This window comes from Marmota monax, unplaced genomic scaffold (assembly GCF_021218885.2).
Source record: "Marmota monax isolate L192 unplaced genomic scaffold, Marmota_monax_Labrador192_F-V1.1 WCK01_AAM20220418_F8-fsc00027, whole genome shotgun sequence".
NCBI classification, from domain to species: Eukaryota; Metazoa; Chordata; class Mammalia; order Rodentia; family Sciuridae; genus Marmota; species Marmota monax.
In genome coordinates, this window is record NW_026694617.1 from 6393912 (window position 1) to 6413950 (window position 20039).

The following is a 20039-nucleotide window of genomic DNA, read 5'->3' on the forward strand; positions in this document are numbered from 1 at the left end:
TAAGGAATTTGATAGACTTTAAGCCAAGAATAAAGGGATGCCTCACCCAGCAAGGGGAAGTGAGAGAAACCTTCCCAAAGGAGATGCTATCTGAACTGAACCAGACAGTGAAGATGCATAGGCCAAAAGAGCACATTAGAATTTCAGGGGCACAATTTTTTTTTAGTCAGTTTTTGTTTGTTTGTTTGTTTGTTTGTCACTGTGACTCAAACACCTAAGAAGAACAACTTAAAAGAGGAAAAGTTTATTTTGGTTCAGAGTTTCAGAGGTTCAGTCCATGGTTGGCTGACTGTAGCTCTGGGCCCAAGGTATGGCAGAACATCATGGTAGAAGGGTGTAATGGCAGAAAGCTGCCAGTTCATGACAGCCAGGAAGCAGAGAGAGAAGGAGGAGCTCTGCTCATTAGGGACAAAATATAAACCACAAAGGTACCACCCCAATGGCCTACTTCCTCCAGCCAGACCCTACCTGCCTGCAATTACCATCCATTTAATCCACGTTAGCAGTTAAAACTCTCGTAACCCAATCATTTCACCTCTGAACAGTCTTGCATTGTCTTACATATGAACTTTTGGGAGGCATTTCATGTCTACACCATAACAACAATTGATGTATCTTACGTGGGGTACTCCTTGAATCCCACAGAGCAGAGAGATGGAGAATGGGTATACTGTAGGACGAAGATGCCTTAGGTGAGTTAACTAGGGGCCAGACCTCAAAGGACTTTGAGTCTAACTCCAGTTTAATTCTAAAGGCCTTTGAGAGACCTGGTAGCACGTTCAGCAAAGGAAGGCTTTAATCTGACTGCACATTTAGAGTGGCACTGTGGCTTCACATTTGTCCTTGTGTGGCTCAAAGTTGTTGAGAGTCCAACACAATGTGAAAGCTCTCAGACCTGAAAGACTGGAGCACATTGAAGAGGGCCCAGAGGTGATTTCAGACACTGTTTTGAAGCACTGTTTTATCGAGGGAAGGATTTGCAAGGTTTCCAACACTAGTATAAAATTGTTAGTAGAATTTGGTTTTTCTTCTTTAAACAAAAAACAGGAATTCCAATGCTGAGACTTTTTTTGTCTCCTGGGTGAGGAAACCTTTCTGTTTTAAACTATAACCACTTATTTTCATTTGCTCTCTGGTGATCTCTTCCCTCCGGCAAATTGAGGCTGATGTAGACACAGCACAAACCTCAGATAATCTTTCAGGGGAGTAACTAAGACATGAGTAAGAGGTTTCCAGTGCCCACGTAATCCATCAACACCTACATACTTCTGCTGGGTTGTAACAATGTCATGAGGAGGAAAAATGTGAAAGGTGGGGAACAGGTGGAGTATTTACCTATCCTTTACATTAAAGGTTGAAGTTGAACAGTGAAGTCCATGATATCAATGCCTGTCAAGGTAGATCTACAAGTTTCATTTGCTAAAACAAAGCATCTATCAACTTTGGCCTTGCTGACACTTCAGGTCCTGATAAAGTGGACAAAGCCCATTGAGTAACACCTTGGATATAATTTCTACAAAAAGAAGAACTATTAGTGGAGATTAATAGAAATCATAAACAAAAGGAAAATAATCATAGATATGTTCCTTGAATCTAAACCCAAACAAAACCCAATAACAATAAAAAGCTAAAGCCATGTTCTTTTTAATTAATTCAAAGTAAACATAAATATGAACCTATAGATAGAGATTCAATAAATATAACCTACTATGTGCTGACATGATTTGACATAGGCTATATAAAGGTTTGTTTTCTAACTGGGAAATGGTTCAGGAGAGATGGGAGACTCTAAATGATGAAATTATGGTTACTCCCAGTGGAAAAGATGCAAAAGAAGTACAAATGATTAAAGTATGTGAAAACATCAGAATGACAAGTAGCTAAGTCAGTATATACAAGTGAGGCAAAAACCTATACGCAGGTGTTTAGGAAAGTCCAGAGGAAGTAAGTCTTGAGGCTTGAACAGCTTGAGAGCTGTTCCCCCACATGCCAAGTAGAACTAGAAGAAAGCATGAGAAAGATGTCAGGGAAAGTAAAAGCCAGTGTCATTACTAGCAGTCCTAGACAGGGGCAACACGGGCAGGACATGATCTCCAGGAACAGGGGTTTAGCTGGTAGCTCTTAAGAATATCCCTTAGCTCCTCTAGGCTTGTATTTCTTCATCTGAAAAAGAAAAAGACATTGAAGGGAATGACAATGGCTGTCCTGGGCTAATGTCTAATTCTTTGGAGCATAAAATATTGTATTATACCTATTCATTCTATTTTCCATTTCCTTCAATACTTTGGTTCATTTCTTAGATTTTCAGCAAATAAGTAAATCCCAGCAAAATTCTAGAAAATATGTTTCTATAGTTTATGGATTCTTAAGAAAAAAGGAAGTGATTAAAGATTCAACATGAATATACAAAAGAAGCTCTAGCAAATAAACACAGATGAGATAAGGGATGTGAAAATATTTAGAGTCTACACAGTAGTACTTAAAAGTGTATCTTATTAGTTTAAATAGCTATTTTAAAAATCTAAATTGGAAGAATGTCATAGAAGAGTTTATATCTTTATTTAAACAAACCATTTGATAATATTTTTGATGCTATTCTTTGAGGTAACATGGAACAATATGGTCATAATACCTAATTAATAAATAGTTGTACATTTATCATTGCAGATAGTTGCAGATTGATGGTGATCACTAGAATCCTTTTCCCAGGTTCTTTCTTGGTATTACCATTGTTGTTATTGTTTAATCAGAACTTGGAGACAGTACAGCACAGTTAAAGTGCTGTGGACAAGTTATACACACACACACACACACACACACACACACCACACACATATGCTAGCTGTGTGATATTTACGTATTTCTTAACCATACTATGCTTCCTTATCCCCTACTATGGAACCCTATCTCACAGGGTTACTCTGAGGATTGAATAGGATAATGTGTATAAGAGATAAACACCAGTAACTTCCCCTTAGTGAACCCTTGATGAATGCTAGCAGCACTTTTTTTTAATATTTGTTTTTAGTTGTAGGTGGACATAGTGACCTTTATTTTTTATTTTCATGTGGTGCCAAGGATCGAACCCAGTGCCTCACATGTGCTAGGCGAGCATTCTACCACTGAGCCACAACCCCAGCCCACTAGCAGCAATTTTGATGATGGTACTGATCATATGGGAGGAAGCGTGCTTGTGAAATGTACAGATGGTACAGAGGTGCTGGTGGTAGCCTCAATCAAAAAGATGACAAATATGCTATAGTGGTGTGCTGAAACCCTCAGAATTTAATGATAAAGGTATAATTTTAAAATTTAAAATTTAATGGAGTCAAATGTGAAATCTTGCCTATAGGTTTTCAAAATTTCAGAAAACTTTCATGGTTTACGTGAAAGAAGAAAGAATAAATTTTGGCTGATATCAACTTGGATTGAATCTGAAGGGTTTTGATGGCCACAGAATCATAGGAACAAATGAGGGGTCCCAGCTGCTCAAAATCGGGGTTATCCTAGCTGGTGTTCAGGGAGGTGTAGTTACCACAGCTCCTCAGACTGCACATTTCCTCTAAGCTCTGTGCCATTCAGATTTAGGAGACTTAAAATATTATTTACATTTATAATTCTCATTTTTAAAAATCACCCATTGTCCAATAACAACAATAGGTTGAGAAATTCTTAAAAATATGTTAATTGAGGAGCTGGAGGTTTCCTAGGGAAAAAAAGTGGTACAGAGGAGATATTTTAATCACTTAATGTTTGAAAGGCTGACTTGAGACATAATTGGATTATGTTTTGTAATAGAAGGTCAAATTGGTGATTCTGGATAAGTATTCATAGAGAGAATGGAGTGGGGCAGAATGATAAACAGAAAACTGTTCCAGAGAGTCAACTGGTAAGACAGCTTCAGGTGAATACGGGGTTGTAGGGTTTATTTTTAAATTATTGAGGTAGAAATTACATATTGTAAAATGCACAAGTCTTAAGTATAGAGAGAAATGACTTTGTACTTATGTATACACCCATCTGACCACCACCCAGAATGAAACATGGAACTTTCCACTATCTCAGAAGGTTGCCTCATACCCTCTTCCAGCCAATAACTGCTCTACAGCCCAGAAGTAACAACTTTCCTGATCTCTATCATCAAATATTAGTTTTCCAAACTTCATGCAACTACTTTAGAATACTGTTGAGCAGTTTCCAGTGAAGTTTAACAAATATCTCCCTTTTGATCGAGTAATTCCATTTCCAGTTATATATCCAAGAGAAGTGAAATGTTGTTGTTGTTGTTTAACTTACACAAGAATGGTCACAGCAGCCTTATTCATCTAACTTAAACCTGGAAGATAATACAAATATTCATTACCAAGAGAATAGATAAACATGAGTATATCCACACAATGAAGTAATATTTAGCAAGGAAAAAGAATGCTGTACTGATACATGTGAATATATGGCTGAATCTCAAAATATCAACCTGAGTAAAAGAAGCCATATATAAAAGAGTATTGTCAGTTTTTTGTCTCTGTAACAAAAATACCTGACAGGAACAATTTAAAGAAGGAAAAGTTTATGTTGGCTCATGGTTCGAGAGGTTTAGTCCATGATTAGTCAAGTTAATTTCTCTGAACTCAAGGTGAGGCAGAATTTCATGGCAGAAGGACTTAGTAGAGGAACGCTTCTCCATTTATGGTAACTAGGAAGCAGAGAGGGGGAAGCGGGGGACGAGCCACAGGGAAGAGGACAAGTCAGTCCAAGATGGACTGATTAGGCTACTGCTGTCACAATCAAATCACTTCACCTCCCAACATTTTTGCATTACCACAAGGAATTTGGGGGGACACCTCATATCCAAACCTTGACAGATGCATACTCTCTGATTTAATTTATGTGAAGTTCAGGATTGTAGCTTTTAATGAAAGATTTTTATGACAATTTGATTTTGCATTCCTAACACACTTGGGGAAATTTCTCTCCCCTTCATGAAAGGACTTGTATGAACACAAGCAGGCAAAGAAGTAAAAGGGAAATTGAACTAATGCTAGCAGATCAGCTTTGCTTAAGTGAGAAACATTTATTTAGCATTCCTTGTTTCTGCAATGAATAATGGAATTAAGTGATATTTCTTTATATCCTTTCCTTTTGTTTCCTCCTTGAGCTTTGTGTGTGAATGTGTTGTTTTGTGGGGATCGAACCAGGGCCTTGAGTATTCTAAGCACGTGCTCTACCACTGAGCGTACACTTAGCCTGAATTATAATTCTTAAGACTTGTGGGTAATAATCACAGCTTAATGCCATTTGCAAAAGGCAACAATACACTGCAGAGTTAAGAGCTTTTTTATACAAAGCTAACTACTTACAATGATCATTGAGTCTTCCTCAAAATAAAATGTCTGAGCGCATTACAGGCAGTATTGGGAAGCAGGTGATTTTTATTCTCTGTTGAAAACTTCTGATACTAACATTTTCATCACTTCTGAAAGCTACCTTCTTCTTTGTACCATTTACTCGTTTTGGTAGTGGTAAAAGCCATGAAATCATGGTAGGCAGATAAAACTGTAGAGGACAGGGTTGGGGATGTTTCAGCGCTAGAGCATTTGCCTAGCTGGCATGCACGAGGTTATGGGTTCAACCCAGCACGTCAAAAACCAATTAAAAAAAAAGAAATATAGAGAACAGATTAGAGTCATCAGTGGATGCAGGAGGAACTTCAAGGAGGGTCAGATATAAAGGGGAAGCACAGGGAAGTATCTTTGTGATGCAACCGTTCTGTACCTTGGTGGTGGTGGTTCTAGGAATCTAAATATGGGATGAAATTGAATTGCATGTAGATACACCTTGAACACATATGAAAATGGTGAAAAATGATCAATACCTGTAGTTTACTTCAAGTACTATACCAATATCATAGTTTCTTTTATTTTTTTTTTTTTGATGTTATACTATAATTATATAAGATCTCACTACTGGGGGAAGCTGAACTTGAGTGAAGCCTTCAGAGGTCTCTTGGTACTTCTTCACAAATTCTTGTGAGCATGGAACATAATAAATTTAAAAATTATTATTAAAATTTAAAAAATTATAGTAGGCACCAATAATCAAGTCTCAGCCTTCTGAAGGTGGGGTAGGAATAAAAGATGTAGGGCTCAGAAGGCAAGCAGCCTATCTTAATTAATTCTCCTAGAAGGTAGTATATGTGGTTCTTCTTAAAAGTAAGCCACATATCAGTTTCTGGCTCTGATTTGGATGTTAGGCAGAAATTAAATTAAAATATGTAAATAAGGTGATGTCCTGGGGCAGGCACACTGCCAAAGGCGCACACTGCCAAAGGCGCACACTGACTTTCACAGGGGTGTTTAGGTGTACTTGACAGATCTACAGGCTGACTGTGCTTCATACCATTGTCTGTACTGTGTCTGGCTCACCAGTGTATTTGCCCATGAGCTTGCTCCAGTCATTTTATAGAACAAAATTCTTCTTTCTAGCATCATCATATTTTTATTCTTTAAAAATTCAGTTATTATATGTAAATCACAGGAAGCTTTGGAAATAGAGAAAAAGCAGTAGAAAAAAATTGCCTAGAATACTATTTTTCAGAAAAAAAATTCATTATTGATATTTGGTATATATTATTTCAGTCTTTTTACTACTTTGCATATAAATTCTTCTAAAAATGAATATTAATTCATTTTTTATAATCATATTTTACTTATCCTTATGTGTACAAATGTTCAATAGAACATTTACATCTAGAAAAATGGAACAGGAACATTTACATTGTATGAGAGTGTGGAGTATATTTCTGGATTAAAGATTCCTTTGATTAGGCATCTCTAGTCCTTGCTGGAACACCTCAGTTATATTTTTTTCTGAATTTCCATCTGGTTAAAAATGTCTATCTGTTGATTAGGTAATCATAATTTTATCCTCATTGAGAAGTTGTTCATTAACTAGAGGTTTTCTTTAGTTTACTGGGTGAGGCTCTGTCTTGCTCTTCCACTTTCAATGGATTATAATCATTGTTGCAGCCTCAGCTCCTTCCTCGGGTTTTCTGTGGTCCTCTCTACACAGAAAGGTACCAGCTTGACCCCTGGATCATACCAGGAAGGGCGGCAACAGGACTTAGACTATTTATATATAAAATGTATAAAAAATACAGTTTTTTAAAATTAGCTTTCAATAGCAATCACTAAGAGACCCTAGAAAATAAGATGTTTCCGGTATTGATTGTCCACACTGGAAAGCTGCTAAGTGTTTAAATGTTAGAAAAGCAAGTCAAACCTCTGAGCCTGACATTCTTTTCTTGGTCATAAGCGCACCATTCACACCACTCTGTAGTATGTGTGTGTTGGGGAAATTTTGCTTGAATACAACTTATGAGATTCAGACTACAAACTCCTCTTTCTCCTTTAGTTCTATGCTGGTACTATGACCTTGCAAAGGCTTAGTCTGTTTATGGCACTACAGAAACCCATTAGGGGAGGGAGACAAAGCGGTGGCAAAGAAGGAACTTGATAATGTTAAGTGAGCTGATCAGAAGATGAAGGACCATCTTGTCTTAAAGAACCATCCTTCCACAAGGCTAATGTAGGGGTGCTTTATGTAGAAGATGGTGAGGACCTTCTCACATGTAGAGGTTTGCAGTCAAATGACACACATTGGATTCTTACTGTTGAGTCACAAGAAGCTTTTCAGTTCTGTAAATCATAAGAATAAAGATCATTATGTCCGCAGGCTATTCTTATCACCAATGAGCTTGCCCACATGCAGTTTCTGACATTACACAATAGACAGGCTATAGGGGCAGCTCCCATAGCCTCTTGCTGATCACCAGGCTCACACTAATGCAAGAAAACATAATTTACCTGATTATCATGGAAGAGAATATTCAAGTGAATTTAAGTCAGCCACAGGATCTGCTCTCAATGCTTGTCTTTAATATTTTCTATAATTGTGTTTTATCATTGTCATTAATATTTCCCACAAAGAGAAATTTCTCAGGCTGGACCTCATGGTAAATACTTGTTGTTCCTTCCTTAGGCTGCTATCAGCTAATTCTTGGCCTTTCCTTTTCAGTCCTACTGCAGTATAAACCTTTCTAAGTTGAAAACAGCTCTATGAAGAAACTTACAGGGCATTCCAGGTGTTAAGAGCTCCTCTAACCGACAGTAAATTTTGCAGCAACTGGAAATAACATTTTTTTTTACCTATTTTTAGTTAAGAACGTCTTCCTATATCAGAGCATAAATTAGGTTATAAGTGCTAAAGAAATACTAATTCATCCTATTTTAAGAAAAAAACCCAGATTATTATTTAAGAACAAATATATCCCCCAAAGGGACTGCCCTCTTTGAGTTGATCTACTCTTTTTATTTGTTCCTTTTAGTTACTCACAACAATAGAGTATATTTTGATATATTTATACAAATATGGAGTATAGCTTGTTCTAATTAGGATCCCAGTCTTGTGGTTGTACCTGATGTGGAGATTCGCTGTGGTGTACTCATATATGTACATAGGATAGTTATGTCAGACTTTTAGTTGTACCCTATACTTTATTTTTCAACTTGTTATCTGAATCTCTTACCTGCCCCCGCCACTCTATCTGAGATTTTCTAAAAAACTTAAAGGAACTATTATTCTGGTTGGAAATTCAACTTCACATGAAAGGAGGTTTATCAGGGATATGAATGAGCAAAACTTTTATCCTTCCCTAAAGATTCCATGTATATATACTCTCTCTCTCTCTCTCTCTCTCTCTCTCTCTATATATATATATATATATATATATATATATATATAATGTATATATATACACAAAAAATATTATATATAATGCAAATATATATATAATATATAATGCAAATATATATATAATATATAATGCAAATATATATATATAATATATAATGCAAATATATATATATATATATATATATATATATATATATATATAGGCATATTTCCTTGAGTTTGACTTTTATGTTTTCAATAAGCACTATTAAAAACTGAATATGAATGTCTTGAAATTTAATACAAAGGAAATTTGGCTCAAATCTGACCACTGAAGGATAATTTATTTTGCTGTGCAGGTTTTTAAGAATTTAGATATTTTTTTTCTTCATATTAGTATTTCATATGCATGTTAAATTAATTTTTATAACTGACAAAAGGTTTCTATTTACCTTTCATATCACAGGTATTCATGTAATAATTAAATTTATGTATTTATATTCTCTGTTTAAACTCAGCATATGAAAGAAAATGCATATTTAAAAGTAGAAGATGATTACTAAAGAGTCAGATTTGAAATATGAATTGTTCACAAAAATAAGAATTACCTTAGTTTCATGTACCACTTTGTTATAGTAAAGAAGAACTGAAGTTCTTATGTAAGGTGTGCATTAAAATATTCTTAATATATACTTCATTGCATTGGCATGATTAAAATGCTCATGTATTGAAAATCCTTGTTGTTTTTACGGCAAACTTACAAGAGCTCCTGCTTTTTTTTTCTCTAACAGATATAAGCTTACCAAAGTCGGCAACAATATGCTACACAGCTGCCTTGCTCAAAGCAAGAGCTGTCTCTGACAAGTAAGTGAGCAATGACTGGTGCGGTACCAATGGCCTCCCTGACTTCAGCTGTGTTGCCTCTGAGGGCTTTCTCTGGAAGTTTCCTAGTCTATGAGACTCCTGCTTATGAGCATGCATTTCCCAAATCCTGCTGATCTTTTCTTTCACTACTAGAAGGAGGAAATGTGTATCGAAGGTATTGTAAGGGTGTGGGTTGCCTAAAGAAGGATTTATTATTGAAAGCCTGTGCTTCTGAGGTGACTTTTTTCTTTTTGTCAGACAGTAGATACCAAAAGGCCTGCTTGGAACTTACACAAAAATGCTGTCCTTTTGTTGTTGTTGGTTTTTTTTTTTCTTTTTTTGGATAGTCCTCTTCTTTCTGCAGTCCACGACTGGATAATGCAGTGTGGCCTAGGGGATGTCATCTCACAGTCTTTGCCTTATCAGTTCCACATCAGCTCCCCACTCAGAGTCTGTTTCCTTTGAGATGCCATCTCAGTGGGACATTGCCCATTTTGTTCAGGCAGGTGACTATGGCATGTAGAATTTCTGTAAACATCCAGGGATGACTGGCAGGTGAAAGAGTAGAGATGGCTTAACTGTTTTTGAGTTCATAAATGCTTCCACTTCCCTGATACAATTCCTCTTGTCGCATTGAAAAGCAGAGAACAGGAAACAGCCTCTGCTGTGTCAGACAGGTTTGCTGTTAAGTGTGTGTGCACTTTAAGACCGAAGTAATTTTCTTTCATTCTTTTTTATCCTGTAGATCGCCAGTACCTACTGCAACATCTTTTCTCCCTACACAGCGACTCCAGCTTGGGAGGGCAGGGCCAGGGTTGTCACAGCTTCCCCTGTGGTGTCTGCCTGCCAAGCACAGCTCTGGAGTTAGCCCTGGGTGTGAGGTGAGAAAGAGATTGCATGGTCTGGTTTTTTTCATTCACTGGGCAGGTGTCTCGCCCACAGTTTGGGCATGCACCCCCTCTGCCGGGACGGCCCAAGCAGGCTCGCCTGCGGCTGAAGCTGCAAAGACTTAACCCTCCATCGCAGCACTGACATTGGGTTGGGAGCCTCCTTTAAAATTCTCCCCAGTTCTGTTTTTAACCAAGTGCGCTCTTCTGTAACCTGGTTTTCTCTTTTTCCTACACTATCTGCCCTTGTCAGTCCTTCCCCCACCCCTCACCTAAGCAGGTACTTCATAGAAAATTTAGATTAGCTATTTAGACAGAGAGACTTGACAGCTGAATTCAATTCCTGCCTCTATTAGATGCAAGCACGCTTTCTGCTTCTGCTGGGGTTTTTGCTGGCCTCCATCTGAGGGGTCACTCAGAGGTTCCATGTAGTGGAAGTTTGGAGAGCTAATGCCATTGGCTCGCTATGGTTTTATGGGCCCTTGATGTGTAGATGCCTTTCTGGATTGATGCCCAAGCAGTGGTCCCAACTGGATGGTGTTTGTCTTTCTGCTTTTCAGATTCTCTCCCGAGGCTGCATCTCGGCGGGGGCTGAGCACAGCAGAGATGAATGCAGTAGAGGCCATTCACAGAGCTGTGGAATTTAATCCTCACGTGCCAAAAGTGAGTCTGTGCAATCCCCACAGGAGCTCGTTATGATAGCAGAGAAAGCATTCACTTAACACCATGTCATGTCTCCAATATGCCCAGCTTTAAAAAAATGAATTGCAACCAATAAGTGTTGAGGTCCTGTAGAGTCTATAGGCATTAAGTCTCTTTCTAAAGCAAAAGCTACACTCAAGAGACCTTGGGACTGATTTTTGGACCTCACCTAATAAGGTATATAAATAGACCTTTTTAGGCAGGACAGGTCTGAAATTAGAAAAAAGTGAAGCTCCCAAGAGTTTGATGCATTTGATAGGAATTTCACACCAGTTATAACCTTACATAGACCAAACTTGGGAAATAAATTTTGTTGTGGATAAAACTGGTAAAAATACTTACTAATGTGACAAATCTTTGTAAGTAAATAGTTATTAATCAGTATTGGCAAAAAATAATAGGGAAAACCTGAAAGTATGTAGTATTTTGATTTGTGATATCATTCTATTAGGTATATGTAGTTAGGAATACTTGTCTTAGCTGTTAACCATAGGATTCATCAATTTGTAAATCCCAGTATTACCCATATTTTTTTCTGAAGTAGATTTTAATGGAATCAGGAGATGGATGTGTATTTTTGATTAACCTGTGTTTGAGTACCTGCTCTGTGGTAGGTATCTAGATTAGGGTCAATTTCAATCTCTTGACATTAAGCACATCCTAACTTCTAAGAAACTATTCTTACAATTCATATCGGGTATCATAAGGCCTAACTTTCTTAGAAAACTGTCTGATGAAAACTTTCTGGAGAAAAATGACCAAGGACAGCTATTTACTTGTGTTGTTGCAGTACTTAAGCAAAAGGTGTGTGTGTGTGTGTGTGTGTGTGTGTGAATGTGCGTGTGTGTGAATGTGCGTATTGAGATGATTTATGGAGTTACCTACTGTAATTTATTTTGTTGGTGTCTAGAGTGACAGAGATAAGTGATCTAATATCATTCCTGAGGTTTTACTCAAGGTCATCTTTTCACATAATAGGAAATTGAAGAGCCATGCACAGTGCCATATTTGCAGAAGGATGCATTTATCCACTCTATTGCCAGCAGATAGTAACCCACAAAATATTTGCAGACTTAAGTATTATATATAGTGTGCTATAAATATGTATTCATATATTTTACTTAAGCTAAAAATACTTATTGAATTTTGACTAAAATTTAAAACTAATCATAAAAATATTGTCCTGAGTTACAATAAACTTAGGTCATCCATCAATATTTATTGAATACCATTCTATAATGACAGAGCCAGTCTATGTGCATAAATAAGGCTCTTTTAGAAGTAGTTATTGAGCAGAAGAGTTCTGCATTCTAAGGCAAAAAAGAGTTCAGATTCTGGCTGTTATTAATCAGACATGAAACCTTGGACTTAGCACTTCTGCTCAAAAGTTTCCCCTCATCTTTCAAATTAAGATAAAAATATAAGCCCTGCCTATCTTCTGTGATAAATATCAAGTGAGATAATGTATTTGAAATTCTTGAAAAACACTGGACCATGTTTCTGTTAATTATTAAAACAGTTGATACTTGATTTGTTGGAGGCCCCTCAAGTTTAGAAACCAGGTTTTAACTTTTCCAATAATGTTAACTAGAACCTAAGAATCCCAAGTGCAAGATAGAAAATCTGTATAATTCTTGTTGGTTAGATATTTTGATTAGTCATTTTATCCTATGATAATGGTCTGAAGTGGTTAATTGAGCCTCTAAAATGTTATAAAAAGGCCCTTAGAAATAGTTCCTGGAAGAATTTGGCACAGTCAGTTGGCATTTCTGCAAAACAGAATTATCCTACAAATGGAAACATTTCAAATATTTTTTACTAATATATATTTTAATTGACACATAGTAATTATACATATTAATGGGGTACAGTGAAGCATTTCAATGCATGCATATAGTGCAAAGTGACCAGATCAGGGCATCTCTACCATCTCAGATGTACATCATTTCTTTGAGAACATTTCAAATATCTGATGTCACTCCATTTTCTAATCAGGAAGTAGAGAAGTCAGAGTACCTAGGTAAACTGATTTTATACCCTTTGCTTTGTTGGTAATCATAGGAAGGGGAAAAAAATCTCTTCATCTGTTCACATGCCACAGGGAAAGGTCCTTGTGATTCACTGGCCTCATCTGTTTGGAATTACCCATGAACTCTGGTGCATGGGTACGGTATACAGGATGCTCTAGGCATCTTTACACATGTTCTGCTATTCATTGGATGACTTGTAGGCAGAGAATAACCTTAAGTCTAATGAGACATCAGTGAAGGCTTTACACTTTGTGTAAAAAAAGACCTTAAAGACCATCTTGGTCACCTTCCCATCCTAAACGTAGCTCTCTCCTCATAATGATATTTTAATTATTGATTTCTGTACTGAACCTCATAGGCCCTCTCATTTACTTTTCATAACAACATGGTAAAGTGTATCATTGCTATTATTCATATTACAAAATGAGGACAAGTTAGAAAGGTTAAAGAACCTGCTCATGGTCATGCAGCAGGGTTATCTGCTCTTAAATATCACCTTTCATTTCATCTCAGATCCTACCAGTGGGCAGAGCCTAGACCTGACCCTTCAAATGATGATAGGCATGTTGTATTCCAAGGCATTCAACTCCTTGTGGACAATCCAGGTTTCTTCAAGATGGTAAACATGTCCATGGCTTGTTTTTATCTATCACAGGGAATTCTCCTGGGCCTCCATAGTTATTTTTAATATCTTCATGCTCTTTTTGCAGTCTACTTAGACTGAGGGATAAATATCCAATAGAGAAGCTGAGAACTGCCTGCCATTGCTCTCCAGCATGGTTTAATCTGGTATCCCATTAAGCAAAGGTATATTGGAAATATTTCACCATCAGTGCTCATTATTATTTACCCAGGAGGGTGACTCCTAGGAACTCTCTTCATCTGCAGACATGAGGAGTAGGGAGTAAGTGTCGCTCCTCACTACGCCACTGGTGAATCAATAACATTTGCGAATAGCCACCCATCTCCATTCTGAAGGAGAGCCTTTAAAGTAGTCAGTCAGATGCTAACCACTAAGATTTCTGAAGTTTTAGGTTATAGCAGATTAGTAAGGAGGAAGCAGGCACATGGACTCAGCCTTACAAATCCAATTGTTAACTCCCCTGCCAAAACATTGCATCTGTGTCCGCAGCGCCCACAGAAAAAGGTATTTTAATGCTTTTTTATGCATTTTATGCCTTAGAGGGTCCTTTGGGACCCTTCATATTCTGACCCAACTTGTGTTTCATTTTTCCTAGCTCCTTCTACACTCTGTTTCTTTGCAGAAGCAACCTCCCCTTCTTCCCTCTTTGTTTTCTCTGGGAAATCCCACTTTTGCTCATTCCCCCACCATTAAAGTCACCACCAAGAAGCCTGTCCTTCCTTATCATCAGAATTATTCTCTCTCCTCTGTGGTCTCTTGCTGTACTGCCATGATTATGCACTTGCTGTTTACCTTTTTTTTTAATGGTAGTTGTGTGTTTTAGGATCTTGATGCTGTTAATTTTTAAGAACTGAGTAAACAGTTCATGAAAAAGAAATATTTAACCTATTTAGAGGGTTTTCTTCCCCCATTTAATGGAAACAAAACTGAAGATTTTTATTTAAAGTGAGTATTCTCCACTTTTGAAAGAAAAATTTACTCATGTGGTGCTGGATGTATGAGGAACTACTCTCAATTCAATATCTTCATCTTTGTATTATAGTTTATTGGATTTTGGGTTGGTTTTTTTTTTTACCCACAAATATGTTTCCTCACCTGCCAATTTTGAGATTCCCCTTGGGTCAGAGTCAGGGAGACATTTCTGTCAGTGACTCATTATTTCATACAGACCTGATTAACTCGTGCTTACGTGTTATTGGTGTGCTATGTCTACACCACAAGCACTTCCCTGTGAGGAGGCGCATTTTTTTTTTGAGCTTGTTATATTAATTCCTTCAGGGTGGCAAAGATAAACCTTTACTTTTTGTCAAGTTTCCAAAAAAAAAAATGGAGGCTAAGTATTTGTTATAGTCAGTATTAGATACTCTTTTTCCCTCGATATTGGTGTCATAAAGCAACTTCTTTTTATGTTAAAAAAAATCACTCATGATCCTAGGATCTACTCATATTTAAAATAATTTTATTTTAGTCTTTTTATGCATTTTAATGCTTACATTTTCATATTTAAAAAATTAATGTATAGTCTTTGGACTATGTAGGTATTAGGGACATATGTATGGTTTCTTGGGGAGAATCATAAGATTTCTAGAGATTTTGACCTAAAAAGATCATCCTCCAACTTAACATTAAAGCCAAAGTCTTTCTGTCTATGTGCCTTTGACTCTTTTAAAGATGGTCTCTATAAATGTTTTCTGGATACTTCGTGGGGTGGGGGATGGGTGTGTGTGCGTTAAATAAAAATAACATGTAATGTGAATTCTACCCCTTAAATTTCTTAGCATACAGTACTGTTAGCTTATGCATGTTGTTGTACAGTAGATCTCTTGAAGTTCTTCATCCTACATGACTAAAACTCCATTCCCATTGAACAACATCCTATTTCCTTCTCATCCCACCTCCTGGCAACCACTATTCTAACTTTGCTTCAGGGAGTTTGACTACTATAGATATCTCATATAGGTAGAATTACAGTATTAGTGACAGGCTTATTTCACTTAGTGTAATGTCTTCAAAGTCTTCATTGGTAGTATAGAGCAGGATGCCCTCTTTTTAAGGCTGAATAATATTCCATTACATCTTTTTCTTTTTGAAAAAATTGGTAGTTGTAGATGGACAGAATGCCCTTATTTTATTTATTTTTATGTGGTGCTAAGGATCAAACCCAGTGCCTCACACATGCTAGATAAGCACTCTACCACTGGGCCACAACCCCAGCACTTCCATTACATTTTCTGTATCCATTCATCTGTCCATGAACATTTAGGTTGTTTCCACCTCTTGGATGTTGTAGTAAACATGGCAATGAAAATATTGCTTTGAGATCCTATTCTTGCTTCTTTTGGATGAATACCCAATAGTGGGATTACTGGGTGATAGGGTAGTTCCATTTTTCATTTTTTGAGGAACCTCTATACACTTTTTAAAAAGAATTTCACTGTTTTGCATTCCCACCAACACTGTACAAGGGTTCTAAGTTCCCCACATATTCACCAACAATTGTTCTTTTATTCATAGTGGTCATCTAACAGTTATGTGATAAAATTTCTTATTGTGGTTTGATGTGCATTTCTCTGATATTTAGTGATGTTGAATATCTTTTTCTATGCCAGTTGGCCACTTGTATGTCTTCTTTGGTGAAATAGCTATGTAAGTCCTTTGCCTATTTTAAAAATTAGATTATTGAAGGTTTTGGTTCTTGAGTTGTAAGAGTTCCTTATATATTTTAGATATTAACTACTTGTCAGATAAATGGCTTGAAAAAATGTCCTCCCATTCCATAGGCTGTCTTTTCATCCTGTTGGTTGGTTCCTTTATTACATAGAATTTTTTTTCAGTTTGATGTAGTCCCACTTTATTTTTGTGTTGTGGCATGTTCTTTTTGTATTGTATGCTAGGACCAATGTTGTGAAGCTTTCCCCATTTTCTTCTAGGAGTTTCATAGTTTCAGCTCTTACATTCAAGTCTTTAACATATTTTGAGTTGTTTTTGTTGTATAAGATATAGGTACAATTTCATTCTTTGACATGTGGATACCCAATTTTTCCAGAACCATTTGTTAAGAGGAGTGATTCACTTCTGGAGTCCTCCACTATAGACATCAGGTTGACACAACAGGTCAACTTCTAAGTAAACCTCTATGGGCAGAAATATATATATTTTTCAGGCCTTGGGATTGTGTCCTTAGGGTAGATTTGCAGAATAGACATTACTGAAACACTTGTGGAATATCTTTAAGGCTCTTAAGCTCTCCGTATTTATTCCAAATTGCTTTCCAGAGAGAGAGAAAGTGGGGCAGGGAGAAGAAGGAGAAAGAAAGAAATTGTAGCAGTTTACACTTTCATGAATAGGTAACTCCTTCACCATTTCATCACTAACATTGAGCAATTTGCTTTAAAAAGAAGGAAGAGCAACAACAAACATTTATAAAGTTGTTAAATACAATGGAATTTTGTTCCTTTAATTTGAATTTATTTGTCATTAATAGTGAGGTGGAAAATTGTTGGTGTTTGTTTATTCTTTTCTAAATTCTTAAGTCTATTATGTAAAATTCCTGTCATTACTAGGAAAATACATTAAAGTAATAGTTTCATAGTGCAAATGATAGTAAATGCAATTACCTCATGTAATGTACCCAGGACATGCTCAATATGTGTTCACCCTGCTGTCATCTCTCTTCCCCTTTCCTTTCAGCTCTAGTTCTTTGCTTGCAGCCTGTAGGGGAAATAGAGGCTTCCTAGAAATGCATTAGCAGGTATTTATGGGGCCACTCTTATCTGCAGAAGGACAACCAGAGAATGTAACATTGGTACCACAGCACCTCTGACCTTGAGTAATCTCAGGTCCCTTCAGGTCTCCAGATTTTGTCTTAGTATGTTCTGGCTGTAGCTATTATCTTTTGGAATTCAGCACCTGATAGCTGCTTGGGAAGTCCATTGCTTAAACAGCGCCCACTTCTGCTTGGTGTTTATATTCTTGTTCTGAGCATGGTACTACCCTACTCCCACCAGGTTCTCTACCCCAGAATCACACTTCATGCATAAGACGAAATTTTCCTATCTCAGGACCCTTCCTCCTCTGCTTATCTCCCCATACCTCCTCAGTTAGACCAGGCCTGTAAGACCATTGAAGGTATGAATGAGGTTGCTGCATGAAGGATCTCTGCTTCCTACAGATGTAGCTCAGTGGTGGAACACTTGCCTAGCATGCTTGAGGCCCTGGGTTCAATAGTCAGTACTGCTAAAATCAATCAATCAATCATCTCTGCTTTTTTCACCTTCATTACCCCTTTTACTATGTGTTAGTCACCTTCTGTTACTGTAACAAATACAAAGGTTTATCGGGCTCACAGTTTTGGAAGTTTCAATTTATGATCAGTTGGCCCTCCTCCATTTGGGCCAATGATAAGGTAGCACATCATGGTTGGCAGCACATGGGAAAACCATTTACCTCATGACCGAGATGCCAAAGAGAAAAAAGAAGTGCCCAGAGTCTCAATATTCTCTCCAAGGGCATGTCCCCAATGACCTGAAGGCCTCCTAATAGGCCCTACCTCTTGAAGTTTCCACCACTTGCCAGTAGCACCAAACCAGGGAACCAAGTCTTTAGCACACGGGCCTTGGAGAACATTTCATATCCAATCCATAGCATTTTCCCCTCTCTGAAGGCTGAGGCCATGCCTTTCTTTCCATGATGTAACTTTAATTTCCCTTCCTAGGTAAGAAGATTGTAGAGCAATTTTAGTAGACCCTAACACACACTCTGGAACTCATCGTGATTAGTTCCTCCAGCAAGGTGTTTCCAGTTACTGTTAAGTTCTGACTCTTCCCCCAGTCTTTCTTTGGCTCATGTAAAAAGACAAACAGTTATTTGTTTTATTCCTAGGAGGTCTTCTACCAGTTGGAATTAAGCTGTTAGAATGATGTTCCCCTGCCAATCTCAGGGCAGGAGGAGCAGGGTGAGAGGGAGAGATGGAGGTAGTTTGGAAATCTCCTCCAGTGTGAGCTATGTGGTCAGAGGCTTCAGGTGCCTAGAGTTTTAGAGAGTTAGGGGCCCATCTGAAAGTCATCAGATGCTTCTTTCAGAGCAGGACTGACTTTGGAGTCTTCCAGCCTTAGTCACTCATCAGCCCTTTCCTTCCTGTCCGTATATTTTCTGAGTTGGTATCCATTCTTATTATTAGAGGGAAAAGGCCTCAAGACCAGAGAACATGAATTCTTTTTCTACTCTCAGCTGGAAGCTAACTCACCTTTCTATGTCTCCTATCAACCATAGCATATTTGAACTATTTTTACTTAACTGGTACCACTTCCCTCCAAGAGAATAATCAGGAGCCATCTCCACAAATTTATTTCCTCATGGAAGGGAATATATATATTTGTTGATAGACTTTAGTTTATTTATGTATTTATATGTGGTGCTGAAAATCAAACCCAGTGCCTCACACATGCCAGGCAAGTGTGCTACTGCTGAGCCACGGCCCCAGCCCCTGGAGGGGATAATCTTCCTGCTGCTTTCCATCAGCTTCCACATTCTTTAAAGATGTCCAATTCTGCAGTAGTGTCCTTTTTTTTCCTTCTAATAGTGCATTCACTACATTTAGTACCTATGATGCATCAGGCATTGGGACGCTGATTGCAATGTGGTCCATACTCCATAGGAATGTCCAGTTATTGAGAAGACAGACCAGCCAGTATCCCTGTGAGATAGGCACCATGCTGCAGGACCTCGTAGAAGGGAGACAGCCAGCTCACTCAGTGCTCAGGTAAATGGTCAGGCTACTCTCTTGTTTCCTGAGGCCAGGTCCTGTGCATGCTGCACAAATATTCTCCAAGGGTGCAGCACTGTGGGTGTGTCCTGACTGTATACAGAATGCCCAAATCTCTTGCTCAACTCTGAAAACCTTGGACATGGTGGTTCTCAGAATTGACTTTTGGCTAATAGGAAAGTCTGACCCAATCAGTATCATCATGAAGGGCTCCCAAGTACCAGGTCCTCTTCTCTACCAGCACAGTCCCCACAGACAATGGGGGTCCAGCTTGTGCTTAGACCACTCACAGTAGTTTTCACTTCTAAACACCCACAAAAATAAAAGTAATTTTTAGATTCTAAAAACCCATAAAAATAAAAGCAGTTTAAAATAAAACTAGAACTGCTTTTATTTATAAATAAATCAAATAATAGTAG

The 20039-nt window shown here is 37.6% G+C and overlaps 1 protein-coding gene and 1 long non-coding RNA gene across 14 annotated transcripts in view; one reads left to right on the top strand and one right to left on the bottom strand.

Annotated features, from left to right (window-relative positions):
* St7 (suppression of tumorigenicity 7) overlaps positions 1-20039 on the top strand; it is a 269462-nt gene that overhangs the window by 219875 nt on the left and 29548 nt on the right. For all 13 annotated transcript variants that reach the window (XM_058572121.1, XM_046422419.2, XM_046422411.2 and 10 more), the window contains 2 exons: positions 9522-9594; positions 11042-11144. In XM_058572121.1, the coding sequence (XP_058428104.1) occupies positions 9522-9594; positions 11042-11144 (176 nt within the window). The remainder of the gene's footprint in view (positions 1-9521; positions 9595-11041; positions 11145-20039) is intronic.
* LOC131423318 (uncharacterized) lies at positions 1629-5403 on the bottom strand. Its single transcript, XR_009224712.1, has 2 exons — positions 4297-5403; positions 1629-2163 (listed from the first exon to the last, which is right to left on the bottom strand). It is a non-coding gene; the product is annotated as an uncharacterized LOC131423318 (long non-coding RNA).